Source organism: Pinus tabuliformis, chromosome Q (genome assembly GCF_031772625.1).
Source record: "Pinus tabuliformis cultivar Carrire ecotype Pingquan chromosome Q, CPIR1, whole genome shotgun sequence".
NCBI lineage: Eukaryota > Viridiplantae > Streptophyta > Pinopsida > Pinales > Pinaceae > Pinus > Pinus tabuliformis.
The window spans coordinates 350,956,650-350,974,698 of record NC_142296.1 but is presented as its reverse complement, the minus strand read 5'-3'; the positions used below and the strand labels follow the sequence as shown (position 1 = coordinate 350,974,698).

General features: G+C 37.8%; 1 protein-coding gene across 1 annotated transcript; it reads left to right on the top strand.

The window, feature by feature from the left end:
• Positions 1–16,618: 16,618 nt before the first annotated feature.
• On the top strand, positions 16,619–17,686 carry LOC149219623 (CEN-like protein 1). The gene is made up of 4 exons (XM_089382633.1): positions 16,619–16,819; positions 16,979–17,040; positions 17,178–17,218; positions 17,469–17,686. Exons 1-4 carry the CDS (start codon positions 16,619–16,621, stop codon positions 17,684–17,686), a joined length of 522 nt encoding a protein of 173 aa, XP_089238759.1.
• The last annotated feature ends 363 nt before the right edge of the window (positions 17,687–18,049 follow it).

The window sequence follows — 18,049 nt, the reverse complement described above, 5'->3', positions numbered from 1 at the left end:
GACTTTCCGCCTGTCTTGCCTCACGAAATAATCTGTGTCTTTGAGTTAAATTCTATACTCATGCTGTTCCTTGGCCCCACACATCCCAGAAAACTCAGTCATTTGTCAAATATCTCTATCACATCCATTTACATAGCCTAAAATCAGTATTCATTTTTTAGTCATCTCAGACCCTATTGTTTGTTTTCCTGATTGTGACTCGGAGATAGCCCTCTCCTGTTCTGGTAGGGTTAGCTAGTAGACCGAGCGTGGTTTGTGGTTACCCTGAATGTTGCCTTCCTTCAACCTAAGGCAAATTTAGGTGCTAACATAGTGGCAACTCTACTAGGGAAGAAAATGGTTTTCTTGAAGATTGTTTTGCCCCAGTACGTATCTCAAGTTCAGAGTTGATTGTTGATGGTGAACAATGATCAGACATAAGAAGGCTGAAATCATTCACCTGTCAACTCCGTTCATTGAAGAATCCAGCAATCAGTCCTTCATGGTGACTCCACTGTAGAGAGATCAGTAGCTTTGATATTTTCAAAATGGAGCGGGTTGTAAGAAGATACGCTCCCATGAGCCGAGATCACATCCCAGGTTCTCCGAATAAAATGCCCAAGGTGGATTGGCTTCAGAATTTGCCTATGTTGAGAAATGTGGAAGGTAATGACGCTGCTCTTCATCTAGTGAAATTTCACATTCATATGCATAAACTAAAGATCAATTTTCTTGAAGACTGTTTGATGAAAATGTTTATGGCTACTCTGGAAGACGAAGCCCGATCTTGGTATGAAAGTTTGCCACCTGCTTCTATTTATTGTTTAAACGATTTTCATGCAATATTATTTGAAAGGTATAAAGAATCATATCCATCCTTGGCTTTAGTTCAGGACTGTTGTAGCCATGTTCATAGTTTTATTGAAGATCTTGAGGATTTTTATGTGCATGATGACTTGGTGGACAGAGAAATCATGGAAGCATTGTATGAAAATTCATTTCAGTAGCATAAAGACGATCATGAAAATTTGCAGCAGGATCAAGATCTTAGTACAGTGGAAGATGAAGGAACTTTGCATCTTGATAGTCAACAGGAATTACATGAAATGGATCAGCAATATGAGGAAAATTTCTATACTCCTTCACTTGAAATTAATGAAGACAATCAGTGTTTGAGCAGAAGAAAACAAAAAATATTATCTCCTCTGTCTGAAGGCGAGATAGATAAACTCTTGAACGGTCATGTTCCAGCTCAGGTTAACGTAGATATGCAATCTGCACATGGTCAAGAAGGTGATGGTGGAACTTCTTCCTCTGCTGAAAAGGATGACAGTCCTGTAAACAGCTTTATAGATCAGCAGGTTGAAGATGTCCATATTGCTGAAAGTGATGAAAGAAAAAGTGTCATTTCAGATCTATCCATAGAAGAAGACAACATGCAAGGAAGTCCAGTTCTAATTCCAGAATGTGATAATGTCAAGACAGCTATTTCAGATACAGAGTCAGATTTTAATGACCAAGAATGCAGTGTGCCGAATCTCATGAAGGAGAACCCCGCTGCTGAAATCATCTGGAATAAAGAAGAGAGAGTTATGAATACAAACGTTCTTATGTCATCAGAACGAAGCCTTCATAAAGAGGTAATCCAGGCTGTTCATGAACAACAAGATGAGAATTTTGTTCAAGTAAGTAAAAAGGTTTCTCTGGATGAATCTGTGATAGATGATATAAATGTTAGTGTTGGGTTTCAAGAATCATTTGAAGTTTCCTTTCTCATGATTGAAGGATGCAAAGACAATCTGGCTGTCATATCATATGAAGATGACCTACAATATATTCAGACTTCAGCAGACCAGACCATTCGGGATTCCCTTTCTTCTTCCTATGTTTCATGTTTTGAAATGTTCTTTAAAGAGGAAATCTGCTCATCCACTTGTTCAGAAATTTTTGAGGACCAGGACCATACTTTTTCTGAAGTACATTATGAAGGAAGATCAGAATCAAAAGAAAAAGACATCTTGTTTCCTCAGCAAGAGGTAAATCTTCATGTTTTTCATGATCCAATGGCAAATCTGTTGCAGTCAGCAGTGAAGGTGATTATTGCAGTATTCAGTGATGAAGGAGATCATGGTCAACTGTGTTTTTGGATGCCCAGTTACCAGTATCTGTTGTTGACCAGGAGATCTGATCAGGAGAATCAGTCGGCAAGGCATCTGCTTGATTGGTTACATTGGCATTTTGATATAGTTTGATGGTATATTGTCTTGTAAGAAACACAGGTGGTCATGTACTACCACCAAGCTTTAAGTTTTAAGTTCAGGTCTTGGTATTTTGAGTTAGTTTGTTAGAGTCAAGTTTTTCAGTCATTTCAATCCATATTTGAGTCAGTCCGAGTCAAGTGTTAGTCAATAAATGAATCAAGAGTTGTGTGACATTTGTCAAAATGATGACTCCATAGACCAATGGACGAAGGCACTATCTTCTCTCCCAAAGATCTGCCGTTCTTGGCACCTCCAAGGAGCTACCATCCCCCATTGGAGCCAATGTTAGAGTCGGTCTTGTCAGTCCTCCGTTAGAGATCAAAACTCTTTCTGCATTTCATTTTTAGGTGTCTCACTCCATTCGCTCAGCTGCATTCTGCTAGGGGCATGCTATAACCTGACGGAAGGGCCTTATCATTCACTCCCCTCGTGTCTTGTACCTGCTGGCTTAGGTCTTTTCATCAATGTTTATTAAAGTCCATGACAGTCAAGGTTTGATCTTTTTATGGGAACAAGTCATTTCAGCCATTAAGTCTAGGGTTTAGTCATTAGGTCTCCAAACAATGTCCAATAAAGCAGGCAAGGTCAGATGGAGGCTCTTATGAAGTTGTGATTCAAAGATTTTCATCGTCATATCGATAGATTACGACTGTTCTTCAAAACTCTATTTTGAAGAAAAGTCAACAGTTTGTCATTTGTAAAAAATTTCAAAAGTTTCTCAGTGGATTTCTCCAAGTGCAGCCCTGGTCTCCTTAGCCAAATTCCATGTCGGCTACCCCTGCAAAAAATCGCCAAAAAATTTCATCATTTTAGTCAAAGAAATCAAAAAGAAGTGTGAAAAGCATAATTGTATTAACTGTGAAAAAGTGCCAAAGTGAAAACATTACAAAATGGGTTTTGGAGGAAGAAAAAATCAAATCCAACTCTTGTAACATATTTCTCCAAGTTATATAAATCATTTGGGTCAAGTTACATTCATAAATCTCATAGCAAAGTCGAATTTGGAGGTGGAAGAGCAGACAGCAGTTCGAAAAGGCCGTGACTGTGTTGAGAATTGGAGCGCGGCGCACAGGTGGAGGGGCACGGAGCACACAGAGCGCACGACGCACTCGGGATTTCCGCCCAGTGCTAATTCAAACAGGCCTGACGCACACAGAGAACGCGGCACACAGGTGGAGGAGCGCAGCGCATATACACAGAAGCCCAATTTTGCTCAGAATTTGCAATCAATCGCCTTCAATCCCTTGAAATTTCCAGGTGGGGTCAATCTCTCAGTGTTTCATCCATTTTTATGTTGGTATGATGATAGTAAATGATGGCTTATGGTTGCACAAAAACTCTTAAACCCTACCACTTAAAGTCATCAAAGCAAATGCTGCTAGGGTTACAAAATCATTGAGTTGGCACCAAGGTTCTTCCCCCATTTCATCTTCCCTTCTTGCCCCCATTCCCTTCTTCCCTATTCCAATTTTTCCATTTCTCCCTATCCTAAAATGCTACTAAAATCCTATTCCCTATCCCCTCTGCACATTTATCAAAGGTAACACCCAAACCCTAGCCCATATAAATTTTCCTAACACCCCAAACCCTACCCTATATAAAATCTCTTAAATTCCCTACTCCCTAAATAAAATTCCACCTCATAGTCCCTAATCCTTTCATATTATTCCCCTTCCTAACAGTCCCTTGTTGCATTTTCCCCTTGGTGGCAAATTTCAACACATCAAAAAGGGCAGTTCAAACACAGTTCATACACAGCAGTCATCTTGTCTTCAGGGTATTTTGTATAGCAGTCATGGCATCTGAGCATTCATCTGACTATGAGGTAGAAACCCAAAGTGAATGTCCCTTGGAAGAACAGGCACCCCGAAGGCCTCATAAAAGTGGCAGACATGTTAGAGAGGAACCAACCACCCTTACAGAATTGCAGGCCTATCCTCTTGCTATGTCATGTTTTCAGCATCAGTCATGCTATGAGTTTTGTCAAAAGGTAGCTGATGTCCAATTTCATCATGAGTTGGCTCGTCTTTTTGTGCTACACTTGCACGAAGATCAAGCTATATTGGCTGGTGTCACCTTCACACTTACACAAGAATCCGTCTCATTGGCAACCGATATACCGAACATTGGTGAACCATGGCACAAGAAAAAGAAGATTGATCAGCAGCATTATGAGCCATACATCAAAACCATTTTCTTAAGGCATCTCAAGAGATTGTTCCTGTTATGATATCTAAAGGATGAATATGCTCCACTAATGAGATTAATCATGAAATATTTCAGTTGTGAGGGATGGTTCTCTCGTCTTTATGCTTACCACATCAGGTTGCTCATGCATTTCACCAGGGTACGGATGATGAACATTCCATATTTCATTTTCCAGAACATAGAGAGGATGACCACCTTTATACAACGCAAGACACCTCAGCAGCAACATAACAATGTCTAGCATTTTGCTCTTATCAAGATTTTGTTGGTTCATCAACTTGGATTGCAGGGCATCACTTGGGATGATTTCATCTCGCGTGAGTTCTTCAGAGCTTCATGGAGAGTGACAGAGGTTAAGCATGAGGGTGAACCTTCTCATCGGTATGAGCGCCATAAGACTGCTAGTGTGCTGGTTTTCATCACATATCAGAAGGGCACCAGATGTTTGTTTGCAGCGGCAAAGCGAGTGTTATCTCCACCCGGGGTGGAAGGGGCCTCGCTTCCTCCATCAGCATCACAGGAATAGGACAAAGGCAAGGAGCCAATGTAGGATGAGGGGCCTTCAGGTGAGCCATCAGGTGAATGAGAGACCGAATTCGTTCTCCTTCATGATGATACAGATACAGAACCGGCAAGTGCACAGCTTAAAAAGATCATCCAGGAGCAGCAAGCAGAGATTCAAGCCATGTCCCTTGATTTGGAAAGAGCCAAATGGAACATGAAATATCTGGAGCAGAGGAACAAATAGCTGGAGGATCAGCAAGCGATCATGGAGCTATAAAACATTCGTGAGCATCGCCAAGCTGCACAAAGGAGAAGAGTTGAGCTCACATCATTGGAGCAAGAGATTAATGAGGATCGGGAGGCCAATCTCGAGAGAGTTAACATGCACTTAGAGAGGCTACTGGACAAGGCTGATAAGGACCATGCATTTCTAAGACACATGTCTTTCCACTACATGGCGCGAAACAAAGTGTGCAAGGCCCGAATTAGGAATTTGAAGGCGAAATTGAGGAAGGCCATCAAGAAGCAAAAGAGGCAAAGGGAGCTCGATCGACTTCAGATATTGGCCGAAGCCTCTTTTGCCCAGCATAACACTTGATAAGGAAGCTCCAGCCCAAATTTCAAGAAATTTGGGTCATTTTTGGTGTTTTTGGAATTTTTTGTGCAAAAAACAGGGTTTTTCTCCCTGTGCGCTGCGCCACGTGGCACACGCTTGCAATAGGGAGCTCCAAATGACAAAAGGTTTGCATTTTTGGATTTTCCATGGAAAATCATGACTTTTGGTGCATTTCCTAGAAGTTTGGGCCAGTTTTGAGTCCTCAGGAGGTCAAAAACACCCAAAAAATGACCTTTCTGCCCCTATTTTGACACACACGAAGCAGTCTTGGGCGATTTCAGTTCTGGAGGGGCAAATCAGCACCAAATTCAGAAATTCCACTTGGGTTGGAGAGTAGACATGCAGGGCTTTCCAACAAGCACATTTGGGCTCAATTTGGACTTCGGCAAGGGCCTCAAAGCGAGCTCCAAAGTAGCCCAGTTTTTCGTGCGACGCACAGACACCCAATGGCCAAAATAGGGCCCGCTTCGCGAAATTTTGATTCGCAATTTTCACCAAGCGGTCCTGCTCATTTACAATAAATTTTTCCCGCCATTAAAGGCAATGTCTAAAATGAATTTTTGGCTTCTATCCAAGTGGCCAGATGAAGGCGAACAGCCACCCACAAAATCTATGCTCATAATTGCTTTTTTCTCATTGGTCTTCATAGAAATTTAAATGTAACTGCTAATGGTTGGCTCTCCATTGCCTGGGTTGATCAACCTTCTCATGGCAAAGCTTATTTATTGTATTGAGAGTCATTTTGTAAAGGGTTGGAATTTCTAGGAAACTGTGGGAGAGACACCCAGTCACTCATTGTACATTTTGGCAGAGAATTAATGAAAGATTGCAGCTCTAGTTCATGAGATTCTTGTGGCGTGAGTTTAGCAAATGTATCTTCTTTATGTTTCATTTGTATTTCGTTATGTTTCATATTTTCATTCATATTCATTTCCAGTGAAAGCTTTCTAAGTAAAAAAGGTAGAATTCAGTGTGCTGCTCTGCCTTGGGATAGTTTTCACATTCTATGTTTTCTTATGTTGAAAAGGATTCATGTGTTTATGCCCTTTTCACACCCTTAAACAATCTCTCCACCTCATATTATTTCGAATCTAATTGCTAGAATCTCCTCCTGTCTTGCCTCATGAAATAATCTGCGTCTTTGAGTTAAATTCTCTGCTCATGCTGTTCCTTGGCCCCACACATCCCAGAAAACTCAGTCGTTTGTCAAATATCTCTATCCCATCCATTTACCTAGCCTAAAATCAGTATTCATTTTTTAGTCATCTCAGACCCTATTGTTTATTTTCCTGAGTGTGACTCGGAGAGAGCCCTCTCCCGTTCTAGTAGGGCTAGTTACCAAACCGAGCGTGGTTTGTGGTTACCCTGAATGTTGCCTTCCTTCAGCCTAAGGCAACTTTAGGTGCTAACAAGTTTCCCAAATGAGTCCTACAAAATAAAAAAAGGGATTACACATATATTCTAATATTACATAAATGAGGTCCTATACCATAGCTAAACTAAATAAAAACTTTGTGGAAATTGCATATTACATTGGTTTACACACTATATCTATAGTTTACTACATGCTTATAGTGATGGCAATCTCTCCCATTGACACTAGATCCATATATTCTCATCCTAGTAATTTTACCAACTTCATCAAGTCCACTAACTCCTTATTAACCTTAACCTCTGAGAAAACAAATACAATGAAACATATACACCTACTTCACACAACATGATTCCATCATCAGAACTTTGCATTAATCATTCTCTAATTAACATTATTTATGTTGTGTAGAAATAACTTAGAATGATAATGTAAATGATACATATAATACTATTTTATAAAAAATAACTTCAAATACTTATTGTTATACCTTATTTAATTTTACCTTTCTCTAATTATATACTAATATTTAATGGTGTATTGTTTATATTATATGTTTATTGAGCCTATGGGCTCACCCTACAATCCATGATGAGATTTGTTAGTGTCTATGAGTCACTACTGATCAAATGTACTCCTCTTATGTGGTTGTGTTGATGCCCCGAAAATGATTGCATCAACATCGGGGGATAACCACCTGGTCCGGACCTTAATACAGCTCCTTTTCCATTTGGGATGGTGGCTCCGACTAGATATAATAGGACCAGTTTCCCAGTAATGAATAAAAGGGGATGGATGAGTGATTGGTTTTCTAATAAGTGATAATGAATGGATGACTTAATCTGAAAAGTGAAAATACAAATGACTATTCTATCCCGGGAAGCTTCTATTTTTAAGTGCAACGTTTAATGATCTCTGTTCATCAATAGGCATATAGATTACTCTATTCAATAAACATAGACATTCATTCATATAATAATTGCTTTGTTCAAATAGTTGAACAAAGTAATTAATAAAACATTGTTACACTTATCTTTTTATATTACTGATACATGTATGATTAGAGGAAAAGCATGTTGTAAACATCCAATAGTGGAAAGTATAAAGAACGTTGTCTAAAACACATACATATATTCAATAATAGCAAGAATGATCAAATAACAATTCACATAAAAAGAATGAATTCAGACATAGATAGTAGTACCATATGAGTTGCAAATCATTCCCAACATCAATCACAATTCGAATTCCTTCTTTCGACTCAGAAATACTTTTAAATAAAGCTAGTAGTGCACATCCACATAAAAGCTTCGTTATCAAAATTGGAATAATTGGTCCAGTCTTTATAAAAAATATACTCGAAGTACAGTAGTGCAACTTCAGGTTTAAGTCATATACAAAAACTTACGACCCTTTCCAATGCATTGAAAGGGTCTATAAATATTTGATTAAACTAACTAACTACAAAATTAAAATGCTACTTAATTGGTACAAATTGATCTTGAATATCTTCCCCAAAGCAATCTGGTAGTCAGTATAATGATTCATCACTCTAGCTGTTTTCCTTTCGACCTGAGTTGGCATATCGCTAGCATTGGTTCCACTTCTTGAGGGCGGCTGAGATGAGAATTGAGTTGAGCAGCATAGGTGGCATCTTGTATATCGGGAATGATACACCTGATTGCATCTGTTAGGCACTTGAGGGCGGCTCTCTGGCTGTATGGTTTTACGAGGAACAACCAATAGGTGTCCCAAGTTAAACTGTTAATACCTGCGATCAATCTCCCATTCTTTTCCAGCTCTTGATAACATGATTGCTCCAATTTTTTAGCCGATAGTAATTTACCTGGTGTACATTGAGAGATCACATTAGATAAATAGAGAGTATCATTAATTAATTCAACCAAATTACTTGTGGTTAATTTGTATCTAGAAACTGCTCTCTCTGCCTTCATTAACTGGGACTGCCATTCCATAAATAGGATTTTTTTATGGGATTCTAAGATTTTTGGTAAATTTGATGCCTGTCCTTCATTAGTGTCCTGCCAATCAAGAAAATTTGTCAAGGTCTCATCGGCCTGCTCTAAGTCTTGTCTAGCATCGATTGATTTATCGATTATTGATGCTGTTATGTCACACAGGGGTTCCACTTGAGCAATTTTCTGACATAATAATCTTATTTGTGTTACCAATGCCTTATTAATCTGTAGTGCTTCTACTCTGAACTCGGCAGGCTATGGAAGATTCTTGAACTTCTCTATTTGACCTGATAATTGAGCAATTTGCTGATCTTTTGTCTTTACCATCTGTTCATTCGTTGCTTTCAATTTTGCTAATGCTTCCGATAGTTCTTTCTGCTTTTGAATTGCACTTGAATCGATCCTTTGTTTCTCTTCATGCAACTGCTTATTCAATTGATTATTTATCTGTTGTTGCGTGGACAATTGTTGTTCTAATTGTTCAGCTTTCTACTATGCCTCTGATAGCTGTGCTTGTAGCGAAGCGATTGCCTAGTCCTTTTCTTTTAACAAATTACACACTTCTGATGCCTTGTCCATGGTGGCCGCCGAATAGGCTCCAACATATTGGGACAATTTTGTTAGGTCATCAGAAGGATCAAATTCCTCCTTCCAAACCACGTTGGCCATCACTGTTTGTTTAGGGAACAGGGAAGGTTGATCAATCCTTCTCCTTTTCCGTTGTCGCTTTACTACAACCCTATGCTTTGGGCTGTAAAAGACATCCAATGGAGGTATATCCTCCACTTGCAAAATGATTTGATACGAAGGATCTTTGGGAATTATTTCTATGTCTATAGTAGGGGGTAGACCGCTGGTTCCTTCACTCGGAACCTCTTTTGATGATGTGTCCTGTGTATCAACCGCTTTGGATGTATCGGCTTCTTTTGAGCTTTCTTGATTGCTTATGATTGAATCGAATTGCTACCATTCCTGGAGCAACTTTGGGTCAATCTGGGCATCGACATTCACGTCCGTGCTGCTCTGCTTCTGCTGCCTTTTCTGCTCCTCTTCACATATCCTCTCTTGTTCTTTCCTTTGCACTTCCTCCTGTTCTTTCCTCTGGAGTTCCTCCTTCTCTCTTCTCTGGACTTCTTCAAAAATTTCTGATGTAGCAGGAGGTTCGTTGGTAGGTCGCTGTTTAGGCTCGCTTGACTGTGCCATTGGGGCCGTGGCTAACAAATCTAGAGGCAGAGTTTGCAACCTCTGCTCTCTAAGTCTGTTAAATTCGACTAACCAGTCGTCGTGATATCTCATTCTAGCTAGCTTTTGAACCTGAAATAATGACTCGACCGAGGAGAATAGGTCATCAAATTCATCTTCTTTATGTTCAAATTTAATGAGTTTTTCCTATTATAGTGCATTATAGACGACTTTGTTTGGATCAAATCATCTGTTAGGAAGAGTGGCGAGACTCAAGGTTTTTATCTTTTCTTCTTCTTTCTCTGCATGTTTTTAGTCATGCAGAGTGTAAACGCCACACCTTAGAGGAAAAGGAGGCCAGACTTTCTTCTTTTTATTCCTCAGAGTCTGTGTAACTACTTCGGATGTAAGCTGATATGCTATCTCTCGAGCCAATAGTTTGTCGGGTATATACAAGGGGAGGACATGAGGCCTGGCATGACTGCCGAAAACTCTTACATATGTAAATTTTTCTTCTCCGAACCAGTTTCCTAAGGCTGTCAAGTCAATCTGTGCTTGTGAGGAAATCTTAGGAGCAGGTTTGTCAAAAATTGCATAGTAGATGGGTAACATAATTCCATTGCAAACTTGATATAGGTTGTGTTTATAGTGGGCTTTCCACAACTTCTGGTGATAGATATGAATGGGCATGGGGTCCTGTGGAGTCCATCTCCACCCCAGCACAGGAAATTCGGAGTTGAAACAGAGAGTATCTAAGATGTAGGCACTAAAGTAAAATGGAGGAATGAACCTTTCGGTAACGTGAGATTTGTTTCTGAACTCAAGAATAGTTGTTGCTAACTTATCAGATAATATATTCCCCCAATCCATTATTTCTCTATTGCATGCTGCTTCCATTAAAGGTACCATTTCTATGGTGAAATTTGAGGAATCATGCAACCCCCAAATCCTACACATCATTACTCCGGCATAACAATAAGGAGAACACAAGGAATCGACAGAGTACTTACCCGAGGACTCATGCTTGTGTTTCGCTGGGTTTTGTCTCCAATCCTGTATAGGTGCTGATTCAATTTCATTTTCATCTCTGAACTTCTCCAGAAACGCTTTGTTATACTTCTTCTCTAGTGCGGACAAATGGTACATTTGTCTTAAATCATCAGGTTGAAACGAGCCGAACACTCTCCCGTCGATAGTGCAAAATGTTTTGTTTGTAATTGGGATTTCCTCAATTTCCCATCTTACCACATCTGTGTATGGAAGAATTTTCTCTTGAGCCGCTATCCGGTGTAGGTAACAATCGGCCAAATCCTTTAAGGTTGCATCGGACTTCCGAGTCGGGTCTGCTGTAGCTTTTACTGATGCTACTTGAGGCTCTTCGGCCTCAACCAGATTATAGATGCTCTACCAAGTAGTTTTACCGAGACCAAGACATGTGGTGTCCGAGATTAATCCCCTTTTACTTGGTCCCGGATCGGTAATGTGTTGTCCTATTACTGCGGAAGCTAAATCTGTTCCAGATTTCTTAGACTTCTTCCCCATTTGGCCTAAATTCGCTGCTTCGGAGGAGCTCTACACAGGAGATAAAATCAACGTAATGCGGAGAATAGGTGCGTAAACCAAACATGAAAGAGTTATATCAATCAATGAATAATGGAAGACTAACATAAGGTGGCCGCGGATACAATCTCTGAAGAGATTTTGGCATTACTGCTTCATTAAATGGCCGTTTAAACCTGTCAATCATTTAAATGTTTATCATATCGTTTATTGGCCGAATAATTCATTTAAGTGTGGCTTTGATGTTTTTGCGGTTGGGCGTAAGTGAATCACTATCGGGAGGAGAAAGGCTTTTAATAATAATTAAACATAATATATCCCAGCCTTATCAATCCTTTTTGAAAGTTGCAACTAGCTTTATCGCAATCGGCGATCGGAGGAATGCTTAAGTTGTTATATTGGTGTCCTTTCAGAATCCCCAATTGCTGATAGCGATATCGTCAATTCGCGTCGGGAGTTTTCAGAAGAGGGCTTTTAATTGCATGCATGTTACATTCCCCGATCGCCGATAGCGATATCGCGTTGGAGCAAAGAGAGGGGATTTTTGTTATGTTCTCTTGCCTTCCCGATATCCGATAGTTATTTGCGCTTATCGCATCGGGGAAAACCAATGGGTCTTTTGTTATGCATCCTTTGTTATTGCGATATGCGATCTTCCGATTGCTTTATCGCAATAATAAAGGATTATTTATTTTTTTATTATAAGACCTATTATATGTTTTCTCAAAAGGTTTATAATGTTTTATTTCTTTTCAGATCTTGTGAGAAATGATAAGTTGATACCAGTATAATATAAAAAGGGACCCATTTCATATTATAGTTTTGAAAATAAACTTTTTTTGAAATGGGGGGTTGTTGTAGAGCACAACAGATTGATAGGGTCATTAGGTCAAATTGTTATATTTTCAAATAAAATTTGATCATTGGTCACTGTCTAGGCCCTATTACTACTCCTTGATGGTCATAAAATGTTGTCATGTTCTTCTCATCACTCCTTATGATAGGCCACCAGAAGAATGTCTTGGTCATCATTTAAGGTCATCATATCACTGCAAGGTTTCGAAGGTCCTTAATCATGGTTTTAGGTGTTCAATTAGTGTCATTATTAGGTCATATCATCATTGTCATTTAAGAGTCATGTCACCACATCTTTCCATAAACTCCTCCAGGAAGGCCTCCAAAACATCTTGCCAAAATTTGCTACGCTTTTGTGGAGAAACCTATTTTTGAAATTTTTAGGTTCAAGGGTTGACTTTTCTTGATGTAATTATTCTTGAGATCATTGTAAATAATGTCATTAATTGTTCCAGGGATGGTAAGAGTGAAATTTATTGTAATTAATGCTTTCAAAGTCAAACTAAGTCAGTTAGTCTAAACAGGGAGTTGTTTTCTAATATCCCTAGTTTTGGGTATGGTTAGATATTTTGATGTAAACAGTTCCTATGATGATGGATTCGATCCCTGGGAGGGAGAAAGTGGCTCTTTGTCTTTATGTACCCTGATCTAAGTGATAGAGAGGGTTCTATGCTTGTGATTCGAAATCTTTGACGCTAGTGTACACCATCACTTTTGCAGGAGTAATACAAACAATTTGCAACTATTATCTTGAGGTTCCTATGGTATGATTTTGTGACAATGTTTTTTCTTTTTTTTATCATGAATATGAATGTTATGTCTCCTTAATTCCATCTTAATGCTTTCATGTGATCATCTCACTAGTTTTCAAGCAGAATTCATATATTTATGCTCTATTTTGATGATATTTTCATGTTTATGTTTAATTTCTTTTGATAAATAAATTCATAACTCGTATGCTCATTTTGATCCTTCACTTTTTCAACTCTACACCACCATGACAACTCAAAAATGTCATTCAACATATCTACCTTGCCCCATTATATCTCTGTAGCTGATCTTTTGAAACGTTGATCTAGTTTCCTAGACGTATTGACCCTGCTCCAGCAAACCCTAAATTTAGACCTACTAAGCTTTGAATATCTAGCCCAAGATCTATCTTCTTCTCCAGTCACTCATTGGCTATGAGATCATAGAGAGAGCCCTCTCTGATTTGGTAGGGCTAGCTACCAGATCCAAAGTTGGTCTGAGGTTACCTGCGTCGGTCTACTTTCTTAGCCTTGGGACACTGAGGAGTGCTAACAAGAGCCATGTGTAATTTTATCCTTGATCAACATGGAGTTGACACATGTCTCTTAAAGAAAATAATCGAAATGAGAAAATATTTTGAGATCTAATAAAAATATAAATGATTATATATACATAGTTAAATTTTAGAACATTCTCATTGTGCTTACTTGTTTCATTGACCTCTCACTTTCACTTTTCCAATAATAAATAAAATATTTCAATATCTATGTTAAATAATATAATTTTACATTATTTTGATTTTGATTGTCTTTCTGATTTTATTATAATATACAAAACTATATGCACTTTTTCCATATTATATCAACATCTATAATAATTAAATAATTCGTAGAAACTATCTCATCAACAACCCCCATAAAGTAATCCCAATATCAGTCAAGAGACCAAGTTACAAGGGAAACAAATTCGGTAATCCCAATACACTGGTACCAGAATAATTAATTAATTCTACAAAATGTGTAAAAAATCTCATGGACAACTCTCGAGAATGTAATCCCTGTATCAGTCAAGAGACCAAATTCGAACGGAAACGAATTCCGTAGTCCCGATACCCTGAGACTAGAAAAAGTTTAGAAGAAACAAAACACCTTTTAGAGAGTTGCCAACGATATTGAGGAGTTCTCTTCAGTATTGGCTGAGTAGGTCCATCTCAGCAGCAAGAATCGTTCTGTGTCGAAATTTAAACATGCGCTTACTTGCCGTGGGAAAATGTAAATTTAACTAATATGTTTTTTAATATTTTAAACTTTGTTTGTAGTCGGTTGGTGTAAGTTAAGCTAAGCAGAGGTTTTGAATTAACAAGTTTTGAACAAAAGTGTTTTAATAAAATACCATATCATTAATTATTTTACATCTTATGAGCTACTATTAGTTTCCTAACACTATAACCATACTGTTTCTCAAAAAATCATATTTGGCTACGAAAGCCCTTGAAAAGATTTATATTCCGTCGGCCACTTAACTCCTTCCATGACGTCAACCATGATCTCCGTTTCTTTATTAAATATTAAATCATTTTCAGGTTTTTTGGCCGAATAATCTCTCGTAGGTCGAATCCTGACAAATTGCTAGCTGAATCCGACCACCTCAGACGCAGATCAGGAAAGCTCGCATATTTTACGTGTGTATTTTGGTGGCCCTAGTTTCAAGACATAAATTATTTGTGTAGTCAACTCACGTATCACGAAAGCTCGCATATTTTACGTGTGTATTTTGGAGGTCCTAGTTTCCAACTTGCAAGAGGTGTAGTCAACTCACGTATCTGTTGAAGTGCCACGAAATGAAGCAACAGAGATTGCCAGAAAATAAAATGGAATATTTTATACTTACGATTTAGAATGGAATGATATATTCTAATTTTTCCAGTTATGAATATTTTAGTATGGAGTCGTTTAAGAGGTGGAGGAATTGCCCGGACGATCAAATGTGGTCGGAATCCAGGTAAAAAAATTTCAATCTTGTGGAGGCAGTGTTTGAATTGTGTTTTCGATGGTGGAAATGGATTCAACACCATCAAAAACGTCTAGGACACCTAAAATTTTGAAGTTTAACAACTTTAATTTGGATTTACAAAAATCCATGCCGGGTTTTCTCTAAATATGATCGTAATTTCCATAACTTCCCGGGCAACTACTCCATCTCGTTAGACTACGCGTTTTACTATAATCCCAATATATAAGAATTATAAAAAATAAAATATTATATATATATATATATATATATAATTTTATTTTTACAAGTTAGAGAGATCTATAATGTAATAAACATAAAATTTATTTTATTTACTAAAATTGTTTATAAGTTATTTCATTTCTTACCAAATTGATTTTTTGAAATGATTTTTAAATTGATTTAGATATGGTAACGCAGAATAGGCATTTTCTAAGGTTATAATGATATTGGTATGAGTCCAAGCTTATAGTGATAAATTGGGATATTTCTTGTCATGCATAGTTGCTAGTTATTTTTTAATATGTTTTGAAATTAGTAAGAGTTGTCTAAATAAATTACATTGAGATTATTGAGATTATTGTGATAGAATTTGTATACCTTGTAGTCATAGTGATCAATTGGAGACATTCTTAGTAATATTGTTTATGCCCCGCCGCCAAATATCTATCGCCAGATATGCCTCCAGAGATCTATCACATATCTATTACATGCCTTGCTACAAGATATTTATTGCAGGTCCCCAATAACAAGAATAGTCCCAATCAACTCTTATTAAGTGAGTATGACTTTACCCAATCAAAAAAAATACCATTAAATTCATTTATAAAATCAAATTTTAACATTTATAAAATTTTATTTTCTTATAAAAATGTTGTGTCACTCTATTCTGTTTCTATTTTTTAATAAATTAATTATTACTTTTCTTAAATTATTATCAAATTGATCAAAATTAATTTTAATATTTTTAAAATTTCGTTTGTTTTCCAAATTCTTTTAATACTTATATTTGTATATTTTATTTATATATATTTTTAAATTAAATAAAGTCTTGTCATTTAGTAGAATTTTAAACAAAAATATACATGATATTAAACCCTAAATCGGACAACCATACAAAATGTGAATGTGAGGCACATCGCTAGATAACCACAAAAATCACAATAGAGAAAATGGACTCGACGGTGTTCTTGTGCATTTAAATGTACTGCAAGAGACTTCCCATTTATTCCATCTCTTTCACTCTATCTATATAAATTGTTATATGAAATGTAATTGACAACGGAGCGCAGAGAGGACTTTTCAAAGGGATACGGTGGCTGCGGTTGATTTGACCTTAAAAATGGCAATTCGACTTACAGAATCATTAACTGTCGCCAAAATTATAGGGGATGTGGTGGACATGTTCACTCCCAGGGTTAAAGTGGTAGTGAGTTATGGACCAAACCAGGTCAGAAATGGACACGAATTGATGCCTTCGGCCACTGTGTGCACCGCTCGTGTGGAGGTTGGAGGCTCAGATATGCGAACGTTTTTCACTCTGGTATGCCCTTCCATTCTCTTCGTCTATTCTATTCCCTGGCATCATGTGGTGCACAATTTTCTTAATTCCTCACTACGAAAGATACACCATGAGTGAATGATAAGGCTTTAAATGCTGCTGAGGATCAGGGAGTTGCATTTCTTAACTCTGTGGTTTCAGATTATGACAGATCCGGATGCACCTAATCCTTCCAACCCGATCCAACGCGAATATTTACATTGGTAATTCGGCATACTTTCTGATACTGAGAATATTTTTTATAAACGTTTAGAGATGAGAACTAACATCTTATATGCACAGCGTTTGCGTTTGTAGAGTCTAAACATTCAGTTAACATTGAAACTTACATCATATGCAGGATCGTTACGGACATCCCTGCTACGACAGAGGCATCTTTCGGTACGAAATGAAGCAGTATTGGATTAAACTTACTTTTATATTGTGAATCCCAAATCGTTCATCCATGTAAAATGCACTATATGGAAATTACTAGCCATGAATAACCGTCAATGTCAAATTACTAGGGCTTAGTTTTGTTCCATAAATTATCTGACGTAATCGTTGAATCTACACCGTCTTTTTTGAACTATCTCATATGAATTTATTCCTCAATATTTATTCCTTTAAAGGCTTTTGTGGATGTCTTCAGGAAGAGAGCTGGTGAGCTATGAGGTTCCGAATCCTGTGATTGGGGTTCACAGGTATGCATTTGCTCTGTTCAAACAGGCAGCACGACAAACTGTGCTTGTCCCTCCTGCATCGCGCCTAAACTTCTGCACCAGAGATTTCGCTGATATTAACGGGCTTGGATTGCCTGTTGCTGCCGTTTATTTCGACGCTCGAAAAGAGAAAGATCGAAGACGTTAGGGGATTGCCATGGGAGTCATTTCCGTGAGGAATAAGTTCATGACTTTGTGTTCCAATGTTATTGATTCTCCATATGCGTGACAATGTTATTGATTGCGTTCCAAATGCTTTATCGTGGTAGTATTCTGTATTACAAATCTCATTTGATTTGAGATAGTTATTGTTACCTCATGGTACTCGCAATTATTCGTCTTACTTGACAAACTCTACACTGGATTGTGCATTAATCTATGTTCTGGTACTCGCAATTATTCGTCTGTCTTGACAAAATCTACACTGGATTGTGCATTAATCTATGTTCTGATGGTTAATATCTCGATTTGGAGAATTACTAAAATTAAAGATTAATGAAGATTAGTAATA

What these genes read in the sequence shown, in the direction of transcription:
- LOC149219623 (XM_089382633.1), top strand. Translation starts at nt 16,619, where the DNA reads ATGGCAATTCGACTTACAGAATCATTAACTGTCGCCAAAATTATAGGG. An exon ending in TGCGAACGTTTTTCACTCTG is followed by an intron (nt 16,820 to 16,978) that starts GTATGCCCTTCC and finishes CTGTGGTTTCAG; the next exon opens with ATTATGACAGATCCGGATGC. An exon ending in CAACGCGAATATTTACATTG is followed by an intron (nt 17,041 to 17,177) that starts GTAATTCGGCAT and finishes CATCATATGCAG; the next exon opens with GATCGTTACGGACATCCCTG.